This window comes from Rhinichthys klamathensis, unplaced genomic scaffold (genome assembly GCF_029890125.1).
Source record: "Rhinichthys klamathensis goyatoka isolate OS25496 unplaced genomic scaffold, OSU_Roscu_1.1 h1tg000045l_1, whole genome shotgun sequence".
In the NCBI taxonomy this organism is placed as follows: domain Eukaryota; kingdom Metazoa; phylum Chordata; class Actinopteri; order Cypriniformes; family Leuciscidae; genus Rhinichthys; species Rhinichthys klamathensis.
This window is the reverse complement of record NW_026606592.1, coordinates 1,275,536-1,299,171: the sequence shown is the minus strand read 5'-3', so window position 1 is coordinate 1,299,171 and position 23,636 is coordinate 1,275,536. Positions and strand designations below refer to the sequence as shown.

General features: G+C 47.4%; 1 protein-coding gene across 1 annotated transcript in view; it reads left to right on the top strand.

Moving 5' to 3' along the window:
* Positions 1–23,636, top strand: part of LOC130082393 (mucin-19-like) — a 46,390-nt gene that overhangs the window by 397 nt on the left and 22,357 nt on the right. Inside the window, exon 2 of the mRNA XM_056247249.1 lies at positions 64–23,613. Within this exon, the coding sequence (XP_056103224.1) occupies positions 64–23,613 (23,550 nt within the window). The remainder of the gene's footprint in view (positions 1–63; positions 23,614–23,636) is intronic.

Sequence of the window (23,636 nt, the reverse complement as noted above, 5' to 3'; positions counted from 1 at the left end):
TCCCTTGTTTACATAAGTTATAATTGTAGCTTTTTTGATTTACAGTTTATTAATATTTTTCAGATGTAAGGAACACTACCTATACTACTGTCACTCCGGAGACAATGTTAACCACAGAAACCTCAACCATGGACATTACTGAGACCACAACAATAGAAAGCACCACGCCTGAGACCACAACTCTGGGTACTACAAAAACAGAAAGTACGACCACCAGTACAACAACTCCAGAAAGTACAACAGCCGAACCCACAACAGCAGAAAATACCACAACTGTGGTTACCAAAACACCAGAGAGTACCACAAGTAAGACCACAACAGTAGAAAGTACCGCACCAGAGACAAAAACTGTGGGAACTACGAAAACAGAAAGTATGACCACAGGCACAACAACTCCTGAAAGTACCACAACTGAGACCACAACAGTAGAAAGATTCCCACTTGAGACCACAAATTTGACAACAACAACAACAACAACAACAACAGAGAGTACTACAACAATAGAAAGTATGACTAGAGGCACATCAACTCCAGAAAGCACCATAACTGTGGGTACCACAACACCAGAAAGTACCACAAGAGAGTTCACAACAGTAGATACTACAACAACAGAAATTACAACCACAGCCACAACAACTCCTGAAAGAACCACAACTGAGACCACAACAGCAGAAAGCACCACACCTGAAACCACAGCTGTGAGTACTACTACAACAGAAAGCACCACAGCAACAGAAAGTACAACAGCAGAAAGTACCACAACTGAGACCACAACTGTGGTGGCTACTACAACAACAGAAAACACTATAACAGAAAGTACAACTACAGGCACAACAACTCCAGAAAGTACCACAACTGAGAGCAGAACAGCAGAGAGCACCACAACAGCGGAAAGCACCCCAGGCGAGATCACAACAGCAAAAAGCACCACAAGTGAGACCATAACACTGGGCACCACAACAACAGAAAGTACAACCACAGCCACAACAACTCCTGAAAGTGCCAGAATCGAGACCACACAAGTAGAAAACACCAAAACTGAGACCACAACTGTGGTGGCTACTAAAACAACAGAAAGCACTATAACAGAAAGTATGACTACAGGCACAAAAACTCCAGAAAGTACCACAACTGAGACCACAACAGCAGAGAGCAACACAACTCTGGATACCAGAGCTACAGCGACAGCCACAGCGGAAAGTACCACAAGCGAGATCACAACAACACAAAGCACCACCCCTGAAACCACAACTGTAGGTACTACCACAACAGAAAGTGCAACCACAGCCACAACAACTCCGGAAAGTACAACAACCGAGACCACAACAGCAGAGAGCACCACAAGTGCGGGTACCACAACAGCGGAAAGTATGACAACTGTGGGTACCACAACAGCGGAAAGTACCACAACTGTGGAAAGTACCACAACTGTGGGTATCACAACAACTGTGGGTACCACAACAGCAGAAAGTACCACAAGCGAGATCGCAATAACAAAAATCCCCACCCCTGAGACCACAACTGTAGGTACTTCTACAACAGAAAGTTCAACCACAGCCACAACAACTCCAGAAAGTATAACAACTGAGAGTACTACAACAGCAGAGAGCACCACAACTGTGGGTACTACAACAGTGGAAAGCACCACAACTATGGGTACCACAACAGCGGAAAGTACTACAACTGTGGGAACCACAACAGCGGAAAGTACCACAAGCAAAATCACAACAGCAGAAAGCACCACTCCTGAGACCACAACTGTAGGTACTACTACAACAGAAAGTACAAGTACAGCCACAACAACTCCAGAAAGTACAACAACCAAAACCACAACAGCGAAAAGTACCACAAGCGAGATCACAACAGCAGATAGAACAACCACAGCCACTACAACTCCAGAAAGTACAACAACCGAGAGCACCACAACTGTGGTTACCACAACAGTGGAAAGTACCACAAATGAGATCACAAAAATAGAAAGCACCACCCCTGAGACCACAACTGTAGGTACTACTACAACAGAAAGTACAACCACAGCCACAACAACTCCTGAAAGTACCACTAGTGAGACAACAACAGCAGAAAGTACAACAACTGTGGGTACCACAACAGCGGAAAGTCCCACAAGCGAGATCAAAACAGCAGAGAGCACCACATTTGTGGGTACCACAACAGCGGAAAGTACCACAAGCGAGATCACAACAGCAGAAAGCACCACAACTGTGGGTGCCACAACAGTGGAAAGTACCACAAGCGAGATCACAACAACAGAAATCACCACCCCTGAGACCACAGCTGTAGATACTACTACAACAGAAAGTACAACCACAGCCACAACAACTCCAGAAAGTACAACAACTGAGACCACAACAGCAGAGAGCACCACAACTGTGGGTACCACAACAGCAGAAAGTACCACAAGCGAGATCACAACAGCAGAAAGCACCACAACTGTTGGTACCACAACAGCGGAAAGTACTACAATGGAGATCACAACAACAGAAATCAAAACCCCTGAATCCACAACTGTAGGTACTACTACAATAGAAAGTACAACCGCAGCCACAACAACTCCAGAAACTACATCTACAGAGACCACAACAGCAGAGAGCACCACAACTGTGGGTACCACAAAAGTGGAAAGTACCACAGGCGAGATCACAACAGCAGAAAGCACCACAACTTTGGGTACCACAACAGCGGAAAGTACCACAAGCGAGATCACAACAGAAATCACCACCCCTGAAACCACAACTGTAGGTACTACTACAACAGAAAGTACAACCGCAGCCACAACAACTCCAGATAGTACAACAACCGAGACCACAACAGCAGAGAGCACCACAACTTTGGGTACCACAACAGCGGAAAGTACCACAAGCGAGATCACGACAACAGAAAGCACCACAACTCTGGGTACCACAACAGCGGAAAGTACCACAAGCGAGATCACGACAACAGAAAGCACAACCCCTGAGACCACAACTGTAGGTACTACTACAACAGAAAGTACAACCACAGCCACAACAACTCCAGAAAGTACAACAACTGAGCCAACAACAGCAGAGAGCACCACAACTGTGGGTACCACAACAGCAGAAAGTACCACACCTGAGACCACAACTGATGGTACTACAACAACAGAAAGCACCACAGCAACAGAAAGTACCACAAGTGAGACTACAACAGCAGAAAGTACAACCACAGCCACAACAACTCCCAAAAGTACAACAACCGAGAGCACCACAACTGTGGGTACCACAACAGCGGAAAGTACCACAATCGAGATCACAACAACAGAAAGCACCACCCCTGAAACCACAACAGTAGGTACTTCTACAACAGAAAGTACAACCATAGCCACAACAACTCCAGAAAGTACAACAACCGAGACCACAACAGCAGAAAGCACTACAACTGTGGGTAGCACAACAGTGGAAAGTACCACAAGCGAGATCACAACAGCAGAAAGCACCACAATTGTGGGTACCACAACAGCGGAAAGTACCACAATTGTGGGTACCACAACAGCGGAAAGTACCACAAGCGAGATCACAACAACCGAAATAACCTCCCCTGAAACCACAACTGTAGGTACTACTACAACAGAAAGTACAACCGCAGCCACAACAACTCCAGAAAGTACAACAACAGAGACCACAACAGCAGAGATCAACACAACTGTGGGTACCACAACAGCGGAAAGTACCACAAGCGAGATCACAACAGCAGAAAGCACCACGACTGTGGGTAACACAATAGCGGAAAGTACCAAAAGCGAGATCACAACAACAGAAATCACCACCCCTGAAACCACAACTGTCGGTACTGCTACAACAGAAAGTACAACCGCAGCCAGAACAACTCCAGAAAGTAGAACAACAGAGACTACAACTGCAGAAAGCACCACAACTGTGGGAACCACAACAGCGGAAAGAACCACAAGCGAGATCACCACAGCAGAGAGCACCACAGCTCTGGGTACCACAACAGCGGAAATTACCACAAGCGAGATCACAACAACAGAAAGCACTACCCCTTTTACCACAACTGTAGGTATTACTACAACAGAAAGTACAACCACAGTCACAACAACTCCAGAAAGTACAACAACAGAGACCACGACAGCAGAAAGCACCACAACTGTGGGAACCACAACAGCGGAAAGTACCACAAGCGAGATCACAACAGCAGAAAGCACCACAACTGTGGGTACCACAACAGTGGAAAGTACCACAAGCGAGATTACGACAACAGAAAGCACCACAACTCTGGGTACCACAACAGCGGAAAGCACCACAAGCGAGATCACGACTACAGGAAGCACGACCCCTGAGACCACAACTGTAGGTATTACTACAACAGAAAGTACAACCACAGCCACAACAACTCCAGAAAGTACAACAACTGAGCCAACAACAGCAGAGAGCACCACAACTGTGGGTACCACAACAGCAGAAAGTACCACACCTGAGACCACAACTGATGGTACTACAACAACAGAAAGCACCACAGCAACAGAAAGTACCACAAGTGAGACTACAACAGCAGAAAGTACAACCACAGCCAAAACAACTCCCAAAAGTACAACAACTGAGAGCACCACAACTGTGGGTACCACAACAGCGGAAAGTACTACAAGCGAGATCACAACAACTGAAAGCACCACCCCTGAAACCACAACTGTAGGTACTTCTACAACAGAAAGTACAACCACAGCCACAACAACTCCAGAAAGTACAACAACCGAGACCACAACAGCAGAAAGCACCACAACTGTGGGTACCACAAAAGTGGAAAGTACCACAAGCGAGATCACAAAAGCAAAAAGCACCACAACTTTGGGTACCACAGCAGCGGAAAGTACCACAAGCAAGATCACAACAGAAATCACCACCCCTGAAAACACAACTATAGGTACTACTACAACAGAAAGTACAACCGCAGCCACAAAAACTCCAGAAAGTACAACAACAGAGACCACAACAGCAGAGAGCACCACAACTTTGGGTACCACAACAGCGGAAAGTACCACAAGCGAGATTACGACAACAGAAAGCACCACAACTCTGGGTACCACAACAGCGGAAAGTACCACAAGCGAGATCACGACAACAGAAAGCACGACCCCTGAGACCACAACTGTAGGTACTACTACAACAGAAAGTACAACCCCAGCCACAACAACTCCAGAAAGTACAACAACTGAGCCAACAACAGCAGAGAGCACCACAACTGTGGGTACCACAACAGCAGAAAGTACCACACCTGAGACCACAACTGATGGTTCTACAACAACAGAAAGCACCACAGCAACAGACAGTACCACAAGTGAGACTACAACAGAAGAAAGTACAACCACAGCCACAACAACTCCCAAAAGTACAACAACCGAGAGCACCACAACTGTGGGTACCACAACAGCGGAAAGTACCACAATCGAGATCACAACAACAGAAAGCACCACCCCTGAAACCACAACAGTAGGTACTTCTACAACAGAAAGTACAACCATAGCCACAACCACTCCAGAAAGTACAACAACCGAGACCACAACAGCAGAAAGCACCACAACTGTGGGTAGCACAACAGTGGAAAGTACCACAAGCGAGATCACAACAGCAGAAAGCACCACAATTGTGGGTACCACAACAGCGGAAAGTACCACAAGCGAGATCACAACAACCGAAATAACCTCCCCTGAAACCACAACTGTAGGTACTACTACAACAGAAAGTACAACCGCAGCCACAACAACTCCAGAAAGTACAACAACAGAGACCACAACAGCAGAGAGCACCACATCTGTGGGTACCACAACAGCAGAAAGTACCACAAGTGAGATCACAACAGCAGAAATCACCACAACTGTGGGTACCACAACAGCGGAAAGTACCACAATCGAGATCACAACAACAGAAAGCACCACCCCTGAGACCACAACAGTAGGTACTTCTACAACAGAAAGTAGAACCACAGCCACAACAACTCCAGAAAGTACAACAACCGAGACCACAACAGCAGGAAGCACCACAACTGTGGGTACCACAACAGTGGAAAGTACCACAAGCAAGATCACAACAGCAGAAAGCACCACAACTTTGGGTACCACAACAGCAGAAAGTACCACAAGCGAGATCACAACAACAGAAATCACCAGCCCTGAAACCACAACTGTAGGTACTACTACAACAGAAAGTACAACCGCAGCCACAACAACTCCAGAAAGTACAACAACAGAGACCACAACAGCAGAAAGCACCACAACTGTGGGTACCACAACAGCGGAAAGTACAACAAGCGAAATCAAAACAGCAGAAAGCACCACAACTGTGGGTACCACAACAGCGGAAAGTACCACAAGCGAGATTACGACAACAGAAAGTACCACAACTCTGGGTACCACAACAGCGGAAAGTACCACAAGCGAGATCACGACAACAGAAAGCACGATCCCTGAGACCACAACTGTAGGTACTACTACAACAGAAAGTACAACCACAGCCACAACAACTTCAGAAAGTACAACAACTGAGCCAACAACAGCAGAGAGCACGACAACTGTGGGTACCACAACAGCAGAAAGTACCACAACTGAGACCACAACTGATGGTACTACAACAACAGAAAGCACCACAGCAACAGAAAGTACCACAAGTGAGAGTACAACAGCAGAAAGTACCACAAGCGAGATCACAACAACAGAAATAACCACCCCTGAAACCACAACTGTAGGTAATACTACAACAGAAAGTACAACTGCAGGCACAACAACTCCAGAAAGTACAACCGAGACCACAACAGCAGAAAGCACCACAACTGTGGGTACCACAACAGCGGAAAGTACCACAAGCGAGATCACAACAGCAGAAAGTACCACAACTGTGGGTTCCACATCAGCGGAAAGTACCACAAGCGAGATCACAACAACAGAAAGCACCACCCCTAAAACCACAACTGTAGGTACTTCTACAACAGAAAGTACAACCGCAGCCACAACAACTCCAGAAAGTACAACAACCGAGACCACAACAGCAGAAAGCACCACAACTGTGGATAGCACAACAGTGGAAAGTACCACAAGCGAGATCACAACAGCAGAAAGCACAACAACTGTGGGTACCACAACAGCGGAAAGTACCACAAGCGAGATCACAACAACAGAAATCACCACCCCTAAAACCACAACTGTAGGTACTACTACAACAGAAAGTACAACCGCAGCCACAACAACTCCAGAAAGTACAACAACTGAGACCACATCAGCAGAGAGCACCACAACCGTGGGTACCACAACAGCAGAACATACCACACCTGAGACCACAACTGATGGTACTACAACAACAGAAAGCACCACAGCAACAGAAAGTACCACTAGTGAGACTACAAAAGCAGAAAGTACAACCACAGCCACAACAACTCCCGAAAGTACAACAACCGAGAGCACCACAACTGTGGGTACCACAACAGCGGAAAGTACCACAAGCGAGATCACAACAGCAGAAAGCACCACGACTGTGGGTACCACAACAGCAGAAAGTACTACAAGCGAGATCACAACAACTGAAAGCACCACCCCTGAAACCACAACAGTAGGTACTTCTACAACAGAAAGTACAACCACAGCCACAACAACTCCAGAAAGTACAACAACCGAAACCACAACAGCAGAAAGCACCACAACTGTGGGTACCACAACAGTGGAAAGTACCACTAGAGAGATCACAACAGCAGAAAGCACCACAACTTTGGGTACCACAACAGCGGAAAGTACCACAAGCGAGATCACAACAACAGAAATCACCACCCCTGAAACCACAACTGTAGGTACTTCTAGAACAGAAAGTACAACCGCAGCCACAACAACTCCAGAAAGTACAACAACTGAGACCACAACTGATGGTACTACAACAACAGAAAGCACCACAGCAACAGAAAGTACCACAAGTGAGACTACAACAGCAGAAAGTACAACCAGAGCCACAACAACTCCCGAAAGTACAACAACCGAGAGCACCACAACTGTGGGTACCACAACAGCAGAAAGTACCACAATCGAGATCACAACAACAGAAAGCACCACCCCTGAAACCACAACAGTAGGTACTTCTACAACAGAAAGTACAACCACAGCTACAACAGCTCCAGAAAGTACAACAACCGAGACCACAACAGCAGAAAGCACCACAACTGTGGGTACCACAACAGCGGAAAGTACCACAAGTGAGATCACAACAGCAGAAAGTACCACAACTGTGGGTTCCACAACAGCGGAAAGTACCACAAGCGAGATCACAACAACAGAAAGCACCACCCCTGAGACCACAACTGTAGGTACTACTACAACAGAAAGTACAACCACACCCACAACAACTCCAGAAAGTACAACAACTGAGACCACAACAGCAGAAAGCACCACAACTCTGGGCACCACAACAGCAGAACCTACCACACCTGAGACCACAACTGACGGTACTACAAACACACAAAGCACCACAGCAACAGAAAGTACCACAAGTGAGACTACAACAGCAGAAAGTACAACCACAGCCACAACTCCCGAAAGTGCAACAACCGAGAGCACCACAACTGTGGGTACCACAACAGCAGAAAGTACCACAAGCGAGATCACAACAGCAGAAAGCACCACGACTGTGGGTACCACAACAGTGGAAAGTACCACAAGCGAGATCACAACAGCAGAAAGCACCACAACCTTGGGTACCACAACAGCGGAAAGTACCACAAGCGAGATCACGACAACAGAAAGCACGACCCCTGAGACCACAACTGTAGGTACTACTACAACAGAAAGTACAACCACAGCCACAACAACTCCAGAAAGTCCAACAACTGAGACCACAACAGCAGAGAGCACCACAACTGTGGGTACCACAACAGCAGAAAGTACCACACCTGAGACCACAATTGATGGTACTACAACAACAGAAAGCACCAAAGCAACAGAAAGTACCACAAGTGAGACTACAACAGCAGAAAGTACAACCACAGCCACAACAACTCCCGAAAGTACAACAACCGAGAGCACCACAACTGTGGGTACCACAACAGCAGAAAGTACCACAATCGAGATCACAACAACAGAAAGCACCATCCCTGAAACCACAACAGTAGGTACTTCTACAACAGAAAGTACAACCACAGCTACAACAACTCCAGAAAGTACAACAACCGAGAGCACCACAACTGTGGGTACCACAACAGCAGAAACTACCACAAGCGAGATCACAACAGCAGAAAGCACCACGTCTGTGGGTACCACAACAGCAGAAAGTACTACAAGCGAAATCACAACAACTGAAAGCACTACCCCTGAAACCACAACAGTAGGTACTTCTACAACAGAAAGTACAACCACAGCCACAACAACTCCAGAAAGTACAACAACCGAGACCACAACAGCAGAAAGCACCACAACTGTGGGTACCACAACAGTGGAAAGTACCACAAGCGAGATCACAACAGTAGAAAGCACCACAACCTTGGGTACCACAACAGCGGAAAGTACCACAAGCGAGATCACAACAACAGAAATCACCACCCCTGAAACCACAACTGTAGGTACTACTACAACAGAAAGTACAACCACAGCCACAACAACTCCAGAAAGTACAACAACCGAGACCACAACAGCAGAAAGCAGCACAACTGTGGGTAGCACAACAGTGGAAAGTACTACAAGCGAGATCACAACAGCAGAAAGCACAACAACTGTGGGTACCACAACAGCGGAAAGTACCACAAGCGAGATCACAACAACAGAAAGCACCACCCCTGAAACCACAACTGTAGGTACTTCTACAACTGAAAGTACAACCACAGCCACAACAACTCCAGAAAGTACAACAACAGAGACCACAACAGTAGAGAGCACCACAACTGTGGGTACCACAACAGCGGAAAGTACCACAAGCGAGATCACAACAGCAGAAAGCACCACAACTGTGGGTACCACAACAGCGGAAAGTACCACAAGCGAGATCACAACAACAGAAATCACCACCCCTGAAACCACAACTGTAGGTACTACTACAACAGAAAGTACAACTGCAGCCACAACAACTCCAGAAAGTACAACAACAGAGACCACAACAGCAGAGAGCACCACATCTGTGGGTACCACAACAGCGGAAAGTACCACAAGCGAGATCACGACAGCAGAAAGCACCACAACTGTTGGTACCACGACAGCGGAAAGTACCACAATCGAGATCACAACAACAGAAAGCACCACCCCTGAAACCACAACAGTAGGTACTTCTACAACAGAAAGTACAACCACAGCCACAACAACTCCAGAAAGTACAACAACCGAGACCACAACAGCAGAAAGCACCACAACTGTGGGTAGCACAACAGTGGAAAGTACTACAAGCGAGATCACAACAGCAGAAAGCACAACAACTGTGGGTACCACAACAGCGGAAAGTACCACAAGCGAGATCACAACAACAGAAAGCACCACCCCTGAAACCACAACTGTAGGTACTTCTACAACGGAAAGTACAACCACAGCCACAACAACTCCAGAAAGTACAACAACAGAGACCACAACAGCAGAGAGCACCACAACTGTGGGTACCACAACAGCGGAAAGTACCACAAGCAAGATCAGAACAGCAGAAAGCACCACAACTGTGGGTACCACAACAGCGGAAAGTACCACAAGCGAGATTACGACAACAGAAAGCACCACAACTCTGGGTACCACAACAGCGGAAAGTACCACAAGCGAGATCACGACAACAGAAAGCACGACCCCTGAGACCACAACTGTAGGTACTACTACAACAGAAAGTACAACCACAGCCACAACAACTCCAGAAAGTACAACCACTGAGACCACAACAGCAGAGAGCACCACAACTGTGGGTACCACAACAGAGGAAAGTACCACAAGCGAGATCACAACATTAGAAAGAACCACAACTGTGGGTACCACAACAGTGGAAAGTACCACAAGCGAGATCACAACAACAGAAAGCACCACCCCTGAGACCACAACTGTAGATGCTACTACAACAGAAAGTACAACCACAGCCACAACAACTCCAGAAAGCTCAACAACTGAGACCACAACAGCAGAGAGCACCACAACTGTGGGTACCACAACAGCAGAAAGTACCACACCTGAGACCACAACTGATGGTACAACAACAATAGAAAGCACCACAGCAACAGAGAGTACCACAAGTGAGACTACAACAGCAGAAAGTACAACCACAGCCACAACAACTCCCGAAAGTACAACAACCGAGAGCACCACAACTGTGGGTACCACAACAGCGGAAAGTACCACAAGCGAGATCACAACAACAGAAATCACCACCCCTGAAACCACAACTGTAGGTACTACTACAACAGAAAGTACAACCGCAGCCACAACAACTCCAGAAAGTACAACAACAGAGACCACAACAGCAGAGAGCACCACATCTGTGGGTACCATAACAGCGGAAAGTACCACAAGCGAGATCACGACAGCAGAAAGCACCACAACTGTTGGTACCACGACAGCGGAAAGTACCACAATCGAGATCACAACAACAGAAAGCACCACCCCTGAAACCACAACAGTAGGTACTTCTACAACAGAAAGTACAACCACAGCCACAACAACACCAGAAAGTACAACAACCGAGACCACAACAGCAGAAAGCACCACAACTGTGGGTAGCACAACAGTGGAAAGTACTACAAGCGAGATCACAACAGCAGAAAGCACAACAACTGTGGGTACCACAACAGCGGAAAGTACCACAAGCGAGATCACAACAACAGAAAGCACCACCCCTGAAACCACAACTGTAGGTACTTCTACAACTGAAAGTACAACCACAGCCACAACAACTCCAGAAAGTACATCAACAGAGACCACAACAGTAGAGAGCACCACAACTGTGGGTACCACAACAGCGGAAAGTACCACAAGCGAGATCACAACAGCAGAAAGCACCACAACTGTGGGTACCACAACAGCGGAAAGTACCACAAGCGAGATCACAACAACAGAAATCACCACCCCTGAAACCACAACTGTAGGTACTACTACAACAGAAAGTACAACCGCAGCCACAACAACTCCAGAAAGTACAACAACAGAGACCACAACAGCAGAGAGCACCACATCTGTGGGTACCACAACAGCGGAAAGTACCACAAGCGAGATCACGACAGCAGAAAGCACCACAACTGTTGGTACCACGACAGCGGAAAGTACCACAATCGAGATCACAACAACAGAAAGCACCACCCCTGAAACCACAACAGTAGGTACTTCTACAACAGAAAGTACAACCACAGCCACAACAACTCCAGAAAGTACAACAACCGAGACCTCAACAGCAGAAAGCACCACAACTGTGGGTAGCACAACAGTGGAAAGTACTACAAGCGAGATCACAACAGCAAAAAGCACAACAACTGTGGGTACCACAACAGCGGAAAGTACCACAAGCGAGATCACAACAACAGAAAGCACCACCCCTGAAACCACAACTGTAGGTACTTCTACAACTGAAAGTACAACCACAGCCACAACAACTCCAGAAAGTACAACAACAGAGACCACAACAGCAGAGAGCACCACAACTGTGGGTACCACAACAGCGGAAAGTACCACAAGCGAGATCACAACAGCAGAAAGCACCACAACTGTGGGTACCACAACAGCGGAAAGTACCACAAGCGAGATCACAACAACAGAAAGCACGACCCCTGAGACCACAACTGTAGGTACTACTACAACAGAAAGTACAACCACAGCCACAACAACTCCAGAAAGTACAACAACTGAGCCAACAACAGCAGAGAGCACCACAACTGTGGGTACCACAACAGCAGAAAGTACCACACCTGAGACCACAACTGATGGTACAACAACAATAGAAAGCACCACAGCAACAGAGAGTACCACAAGTGAGACTACAACAGCAGAAAGTACAACCACAGCCACAACAACTCCCGAAAGTACAACAACCGAGAGCACCACAACTGTGGGTACCACAACAGCGGAAAGTACCACAGGCGAGATCACAACAACAGAAATCACCACCCCTGAAACCACAACTGTAGGTACTACCACAACAGAAAGTACAACCGCAGCCACAACAACTCCAGAAAGTACAACAACAGAGACCACAACAGCAGAGAGCACCACATCTGTGGGTACCACAACAGCGGAAAGTACCACAAGCGAGATCACGACAGCAGAAAGCACCACAACTGTTGGTATCACGACAGCGGAAAGTACCACAATCGAGATCACAACAACAGAAAACACCACCCCTGAAACCACAACAGTAGGTACTTCTACAACAGAAAGTACAACCAAAGCCACAACAACTCCAGAAAGTACAACAACCGAGACCACAACAGCAGAAAGCACCACAACTGTGGGTAGCACAACAGTGGAAAGTACTACAAGCGAGATCACAACAGCAGAAAGCACAACAACTGTGGGTACCACAACAGCGGAAAGTACCACAAGCGAGATCACAACAACAGAAAGCACCACCCCTGAAACCACAACTGTAGGTACTTCTACAACTGAAAGTACAACCACAGCCACAACAACTCCAGAAAGTACAACAACAGAGACCACAACAGCAGAGAGCACCACAACTGTGGGTACCACAACAGCGGAAAGTACCACAAGCGAGATCACAACAGCAGAAAGCACCACAACTGTGGGTACCACAACAGCGGAAAGTACCACAAGCGAGATCACAACAACAGAAATCACCACCCCTGAAACCACAACTGTAGGTACTACTACAACAGAAAGTACAACCGCAGCCACAACAACTCCAGAAAGTACAACAACAGAGACCACAACAGCAGAGAGCACCACATCTGTGGGTACCACAACAGCGGAAAGTACCACAAGCGAGATCACGACAGCAGAAAGCACCACAACTGTTGGTACCACGACAGCGGAAAGTACCACAATCGAGATCACAACAACAGAAAGCACCACCCCTGAAACCACAACAGTAGGTACTTCTACAACAGAAAGTACAACCACAGCCACAACAACTCCAGAAAGTACAACAACCGAGACCACAACAGCAGAAAGCACCACAACTGTGGGTAGCACAACAGTGGAAAGTACTACAAGCAAGATCACAACAGCAGAAAGCACAACAACTGTGGGTACCACAACAGCGGAAAGTACCACAAGCGAGATCACAACAACAGAAAGCACTACCCCTGAAACCACAACTGTAGGTACTTCTACAACAGAAAGTACAACCACAGCCACAACAACTCCAGAAAGTACAACAACAGAGACCACAACAGCAGAGAGCACCACAACTGTGGGTACCACAACAGCGGAAAGTACCACAAGCGAGATCACAACAGCAGAAAGCACCACAACTGTGGGTACCACAACAGCGGAAAGTACCACAAGCGAGATCACAACAACAGAAAGCACGACCCCTGAGACCACAACTGTAGGTACTACTACAACAGAAAGTACAACCACAGCCACAACAACTCCAGAAAGTACAACAACTGAGCCAACAACAGCAGAGAGCACCACAACTGTGGGTACCACAACAGCAGAAAGTACCACACCTGAGACCACAACTGATGGTACAACAACAATAGAAAGCACCACAGCAACAGAGAGTACCACAAGTGAGACTACAACAGCAGAAAGTACAACCACAGCCACAACAACTCCCGAAAGTACAACAACCGAGAGCACCACAACTGTGGGTACCACAACAGCGGAAAGTACCACAGGCGAGATCACAACAACAGAAATCACCACCCATGAAACCACAACTGTAGGTACTACTACAACAGAAAGTACAACCGCAGCCACAACAACTCCAGAAAGTACAACAACAGAGACCACAACATTAGAGAGCACCACATCTGTGGGTACCACAACAGCGGAAAGTACCACAAGCGAGATCACGACAGCAGAAAGCACCACAACTGTTGGTACCACGACAGCGGAAAGTACCACAATCGAGATCACAACAACAGAAAGCACCACCCCTGAAACCACAACAGTAGGTACTTCTACAACAGAAAGTACAACCACAGCCACAACAACTCCAGAAAGTACAACAACCGAGACCACAACAGCAGAAAGCACCACAACTGTGGGTAGCACAACAGTGGAAAGTACTACAAGCGAGATCACAACAGCAGAAAGCACAACAACTGTGGGTACCACAACAGCGGAAAGTACCACAAGCGAGATCACAACAACAGAAAACACCACCCCTGAAACCACAACTGTAGGTACTTCTACAACTGAAAGTACAACCACAGCCACAACAACTCCAGAAAGTACAACAACAGAGACCACAACAGCAGAGAGCACCACAACTGTGGGTACCACAACAGCGGAAAGTACCACAAGCGAGATCACAACAGCAGAAAGCACCACAACTGTGGGTACCACAACAGCGGAAAGTACCACAAGCGAGATCACAACAACAGAAATCACCACCCCTGAAACCACAACTGTAGGTACTACTACAACAGAAAGTACAACCGCAGCCACAACAACTCCAGAAAGTACAACAACAGAGACCACAACAGCAGAGAGCACCACATCTGTGGGTACCACAACAGCGGAAAGTACCACAAGCGAGATCACGACAGCAGAAAGCACCACAACTGTTGGTACCACGACAGCGGAAAGTACCACAATCGAGATCACAACAACAGAAAGCACCACCCCTGAAACCACAACAGTGGGTACTTCTACAACAGAAAGTACAACCACAGCCACAACAACTCCAGAAAGTACAACAACCGAGACCACAACAGCAGAAAGCACCACAACTGTAGGTAGCACAACAGTGGAAAGTACTACAAGCGAGATCACAACAGCAGAAAGCACAACAACTGTGGGTACCACAAGAGCGGAAAGTACCACAAGCGAGATCACAACAACAGAAAGCACGACCCCTGAGACCACAACTGTAGGTACTTCTACAACTGAAAGTACAACCACAGCCACAACAACTCCCGAAAGTACAACAACCGAGAGCACCACAACTGTGGGTACCACAACAGCGGAAAGTACCACAGGCGAGATCACAACAACAGAAATCACCACCCCTGAAACCACAACTGTAGGTACTACCACAACAGAAAGTACAACCGCAGCCACAACAACTCCAGAAAGTACAACAACAGAGACCACAACAGCAGAGAGCACCACATCTGTGGGTACCACAACAGCGGAAAGTACCACAAGCGAGATCACGACAGCAGAAAGCACCACAACTGTTGGTATCACGACAGCGGAAAGTACCACAATCGAGATCACAACAACAGAAAGCACCACCCCTGAAACCACAACAGTAGGTACTTCTACAACAGAAAGTACAACCAAAGCCACAACAACTCCAGAAAGTACAACAACCGAGACCACAACAGCAGAAAGCACCACAACTGTGGGTAGCACAACAGTGGAAAGTACTACAAGCGAGATCACAACAGCAGAAAGCACAACAACTGTGGGTACCACAACAGCGGAAAGTACCACAAGCGAGATCACAACAACAGAAAGCACCACCCCTGAAACCACAACTGTAGGTACTTCTACAACTGAAAGTACAACCACAGCCACAACAACTCCAGAAAGTACAACAACAGAGACCACAACAGCAGAGAGCACCACAACTGTGGGTACCACAACAGCGGAAAGTACCACAAGCGAGATCACAACAGCAGAAAGCACCACAACTGTGGGTACCACAACAGCGGAAAGTACCACAAGCGAGATTACGACAACAGAAAGCACCACAACTCTGGGTACCACAACAGCGGAAAGTACCACAAGCGAGATCACGACAACAGAAAGCACGACCCCTGAGACCACAACTGTAGGTACTACTACAACAGAAAGTACAACCACAGCCACAACAACTCCAGAAAGTACAACCACTGAGACCACAACAGCAGAGAGCACCACAACTGTGGGTACCACAACAGAGGAAAGTACCACAAGCGAGATCACAACATTAGAAAGAACCACAACTGTGGGTACCACAACAGTGGAAAGTACCACAAGCGAGATCACAACAACAGAAAGCACCACCCCTGAGACCACAACTGTAGATGCTACTACAACAGAAAGTACAACCACAGCCACAACAACTCCAGAAAGCTCAACAACTGAGACCACAACAGCAGAGAGCACCACAACTGTGGGTACCACAACAGCAGAAAGTACCACACCTGAGACCACAACTGATGGTACAACAACAATAGAAAGCACCACAGCAACAGAGAGTACCACAAGTGAGACTACAACAGCAGAAAGTACAACCACAGCCACAACAACTCCCGAAAGTACAACAACCGAGAGCACCACAACTGTGGGTACCACAACAGCGGAAAGTACCACAAGCGAGATCACAACAACAGAAATCACCACCCCTGAAACCACAACTGTAGGTACTACTACAACAGAAAGTACAACCGCAGCCACAACAACTCCAGAAAGTACAACAACAGAGACCACAACAGCAGAGAGCACCACATCTGTGGGTACCATAACAGCGGAAAGTACCACAAGCGAGATCACGACAGCAGAAAGCACCACAACTGTTGGTACCACGACAGCGGAAAGTACCACAATCGAGATCACAACAACAGAAAGCACCACCCCTGAAACCACAACAGTAGGTACTTCTACAACAGAAAGTACAACCACAGCCACAACAACACCAGAAAGTACAACAACCGAGACCACAACAGCAGAAAGCACCACAACTGTGGGTAGCACAACAGTGGAAAGTACTACAAGCGAGATCACAACAGCAGAAAGCACAACAACTGTGGGTACCACAACAGCGGAAAGTACCACAAGCGAGATCACAACAACAGAAAGCACCACCCCTGAAACCACAACTGTAGGTACTTCTACAACTGAAAGTACAACCACAGCCACAACAACTCCAGAAAGTACAACAACAGAGACCACAACAGTAGAGAGCACCACAACTGTGGGTACCACAACAGCGGAAAGTACCACAAGCGAGATCACAACAGCAGAAAGCACCACAACTGTGGGTACCACAACAGCGGAAAGTACCACAAGCGAGATCACAACAACAGAAATCACCACCCCTGAAACCACAACTGTAGGTACTACTACAACAGAAAGTACAACCGCAGCCACAACAACTCCAGAAAGTACAACAACAGAGACCACAACAGCAGAGAGCACCACATCTGTGGGTACCACAACAGCGGAAAGTACCACAAGCGAGATAACGACAGCAGAAAGCACCACAACTGTTGGTACCACGACAGCGGAAAGTACCACAATCGAGATCACAACAACAGAAAGCACCACCCCTGAAACCACAACAGTAGGTACTTCTACAACAGAAAGTACAACCACAGCCACAACAACTCCAGAAAGTACAACAACCGAGACCACAACAGCAGAAAGCACCACAACTGTGGGTAGCACAACAGTGGAAAGTACTACAAGCAAGATCACAACAGCAGAAAGCACAACAACTGTGGGTACCACAACAGCGGAAAGTACCACAAGCGAGATCACAACAACAGAAAGCACTACCCCTGAAACCACAACTGTAGGTACTTCTACAACAGAAAGTACAACCACAGCCACAACAACTCCAGAAAGTACAACAACCGAGACCACAACAGCAGAAAGCACCACAACTGTAGGTAGCACAACAGTGGAAAGTACTACAAGCGAGATCACAACAGCAGAAAGCACAACAACTGTGGGTACCACAAGAGCGGAAAGTACCACAAGCGAGATCACAACAACAGAAAGCACGACCCCTGAGACCACAACTGTAGGTACTTCTACAACTGAAAGTACAACCACAGCCACAACAACTCCCGAAAGTACAACAACCGAGAGCACCACAACTGTGGGTACCACAACAGCGGAAAGTACCACAGGCGAGATCACAACAACAGAAATCACCACCCCTGAAACCACAACTGTAGGTACTACCACAACAGAAAGTACAACCGCAGCCACAACAACTCCAGAAAGTACAACAACAGAGACCACAACAGCAGAGAGCACCACATCTGTGGGTACCACAACAGCGGAAAGTACCACAAGCGAGATCACGACAGCAGAAAGCACCACAACTGTTGGTATCACGACAGCGGAAAGTACCACAATCGAGATCACAACAACAGAAAGCACCACCCCTGAAACCACAACAGTAGGTACTTCTACAACAGAAAGTACAACCAAAGCCACAACAACTCCAGAAAGTACAACAACCGAGACCACAACAGCAGAAAGCACCACAACTGTGGGTAGCACAACAGTGGAAAGTACTACAAGCGAGATCACAACAGCAGAAAGCACAACAACTGTGGGTACCACAACAGCGGAAAGTACCACAAGCGAGATCACAACAACAGAAAGCACCACCCCTGAAACCACAACTGTAGGTACTTCTACAACTGAAAGTACAACCACAGCCACAACAACTCCAGAAAGTACAACAACAGAGACCACAACAGCAGAGAGCACCACAACTGTGGGTACCACAACAGCGGAAAGTACCACAAGCGAGATCACAACAGCAGAAAGCACCACAACTGTGGGTACCACAACAGCGGAAAGTACCACAAGCGAGATTACGACAACAGAAAGCACCACAACTCTGGGTACCACAACAGCGGAAAGTACCACAAGCGAGATCACGACAACAGAAAGCACGACCCCTGAGACCACAACTGTAGGTACTACTACAACAGAAAGTACAACCACAGCCACAACAACTCCAGAAAGTACAACCACTGAGACCACAACAGCAGAGAGCACCACAACTGTGGGTACCACAACAGAGGAAAGTACCACAAGCGAGATCACAACATTAGAAAGAACCACAACTGTGGGTACCACAACAGTGGAAAGTACCACAAGCGAGATCACAACAACAGAAAGCACCACCCCTGAGACCACAACTGTAGATGCTACTACAACAGAAAGTACAACCACAGCCACAACAACTCCAGAAAGCTCAACAACTGAGACCACAACAGCAGAGAGCACCACAACTGTGGGTACCACAACAGCAGAAAGTACCACACCTGAGACCACAACTGATGGTACAACAACAATAGAAAGCACCACAGCAACAGAGAGTACCACAAGTGAGACTACAACAGCAGAAAGTACAACCACAGCCACAACAACTCCCGAAAGTACAACAACCGAGAGCACCACAACTGTGGGTACCACAACAGCGGAAAGTACCACAAGCGAGATCACAACAACAGAAATCACCACCCCTGAAACCACAACTGTAGGTACTACTACAACAGAAAGTACAACCGCAGCCACAACAACTCCAGAAAGTACAACAACAGAGACCACAACAGCAGAGAGCACCACATCTGTGGGTACCATAACAGCGGAAAGTACCACAAGCGAGATCACGACAGCAGAAAGCACCACAACTGTTGGTACCACGACAGCGGAAAGTACCACAATCGAGATCACAACAACAGAAAGCACCACCCCTGAAACCACAACAGTAGGTACTTCTACAACAGAAAGTACAACCACAGCCACAACAACACCAGAAAGTACAACAACCGAGACCACAACAGCAGAAAGCACCACAACTGTGGGTAGCACAACAGTGGAAAGTACTACAAGCGAGATCACAACAGCAGAAAGCACAACAACTGTGGGTACCACAACAGCGGAAAGTACCACAAGCGAGATCACAACAACAGAAAGCACCACCCCTGAAACCACAACTGTAGGTACTTCTACAACTGAAAGTACAACCACAGCCACAACAACTCCAGAAAGTACAACAACAGAGACCACAACAGTAGAGAGCACCACAACTGTGGGTACCACAACAGCGGAAAGTACCACAAGCGAGATCACAACAGCAGAAAGCACCACAACTGTGGGTACCACAACAGCGGAAAGTACCACAAGCGAGATCACAACAACAGAAATCACCACCCCTGAAACCACAACTGTAGGTACTACTACAACAGAAAGTACAACCGCAGCCACAACAACTCCAGAAAGTACAACAACAGAGACCACAACAGCAGAGAGCACCACATCTGTGGGTACCACAACAGCGGAAAGTACCACAAGCGAGATAACGACAGCAGAAAGCACCACAACTGTTGGTACCACGACAGCGGAAAGTACCACAATCGAGATCACAACAACAGAAAGCACCACCCCTGAAACCACAACAGTAGGTACTTCTACAACAGAAAGTACAACCACAGCCACAACAACTCCAGAAAGTACAACAACCGAGACCTCAACAGCAGAAAGCACCACAACTGTGGGTAGCACAACAGTGGAAAGTACTACAAGCGAGATCACAACAGCAAAAAGCACAACAACTGTGGGTACCACAACAGCGGAAAGTACCACAAGCGAGATCACAACAACAGAAAGCACCACCCCTGAAACCACAACTGTAGGTACTTCTACAACTGAAAGTACAACCACAGCCACAACAACTCCAGAAAGTACAACAACAGAGACCACAACAGCAGAGAGCACCACAACTGTGGGTACCACAACAGCGGAAAGTACCACAAGCGAGATCACAACAGCAGAAAGCACCACAACTGTGGGTACCACAACAGCGGAAAGTACCACAAGCGAGATCACAACAACAGAAAGCACGACCCCTGAGACCACAACTGTAGGTACTACTACAACAGAAAGTACAACCACAGCCACAACAACTCCAGAAAGTACAACAACTGAGCCAACAACAGCAGAGAGCACCACAACTGTGGGTACCACAACAGCAGAAAGTACCACACCTGAGACCACAACTGATGGTACAACAACAATAGAAAGCACCACAGCAACAGAGAGTACCACAAGTGAGACTACAACAGCAGAAAGTACAACCACAGCCACAACAACTCCCGAAAGTACAACAACCGAGAGCACCACAACTGTGGGTACCACAACAGCGGAAAGTACCACAGGCGAGATCACAACAACAGAAATCACCACCCCTGAAACCACAACTGTAGGTACTACCACAACAGAAAGTACAACCGCAGCCACAACAACTCCAGAAAGTACAACAACAGAGACCACAACAGCAGAGAGCACCACATCTGTGGGTACCACAACAGCGGAAAGTACCACAAGCGAGATCACGACAGCAGAAAGCACCACAACTGTTGGTATCACGACAGCGGAAAGTACCACAATCGAGATCACAACAACAGAAAACACCACCCCTGAAACCACAACAGTAGGTACTTCTACAACAGAAAGTACAACCAAAGCCACAACAACTCCAGAAAGTACAACAACCGAGACCACAACAGCAGAAAGCACCACAACTGTGGGTAGCACAACAGTGGAAAGTACTACAAGCGAGATCACAACAGCAGAAAGCACAACAACTGTGGGTACCACAACAGCGGAAAGTACCACAAGCGAGATCACAACAACAGAAAGCACCACCCCTGAAACCACAACTGTAGGTACTTCTACAACTGAAAGTACAACCACAGCCACAACAACTCCAGAAAGTACAACAACAGAGACCACAACAGCAGAGAGCACCACAACTGTGGGTACCACAACAGCGGAAAGTACCACAAGCGAGATCACAACAGCAGAAAGCACCACAACTGTGGGTACCACAACAGCGGAAAGTACCACAAGCGAGATCACAACAACAGAAATCACCACCCCTGAAACCACAACTGTAGGTACTACTACAACAGAAAGTACAACCGCAGCCACAACAACTCCAGAAAGTACAACAACAGAGACCACAACAGCAGAGAGCACCACATCTGTGGGTACCACAACAGCGGAAAGTACCACAAGCGAGATCACGACAGCAGAAAGCACCACAACTGTTGGTACCACGACAGCGGAAAGTACCACAATCGAGATCACAACAACAGAAAGCACCACCCCTGAAACCACAACAGTAGGTACTTCTACAACAGAAAGTACAACCACAGCCACAACAACTCCAGAAAGTACAACAACCGAGACCACAACAGCAGAAAGCACCACAACTGTGGGTAGCACAACAGTGGAAAGTACTACAAGCAAGATCACAACAGCAGAAAGCACAACAACTGTGGGTACCACAACAGCGGAAAGTACCACAAGCGAGATCACAACAACAGAAAGCACTACCCCTGAAACCACAACTGTAGGTACTTCTACAACAGAAAGTACAACCACAGCCACAACAACTCCAGAAAGTACAACAACAGAGACCACAACAGCAGAGAGCACCACAACTGTGGGTACCACAACAGCGGAAAGTACCACAAGCGAGATCACAACAGCAGAAAGCACCACAACTGTGGGTACCACAACAGCGGAAAGTACCACAAGCGAGATCACAACAACAGAAAGCACGACCCCTGAGACCACAACTGTAGGTACTACTACAACAGAAAGTACAACCACAGCCACAACAACTCCAGAAAGTACAACAACTGAGCCAACAACAGCAGAGAGCACCACAACTGTGGGTACCACAACAGCAGAAAGTACCACACCTGAGACCACAACTGATGGTACAACAACAATAGAAAGCACCACAGCAACAGAGAGTACCACAAGTGAGACTACAACAGCAGAAAGT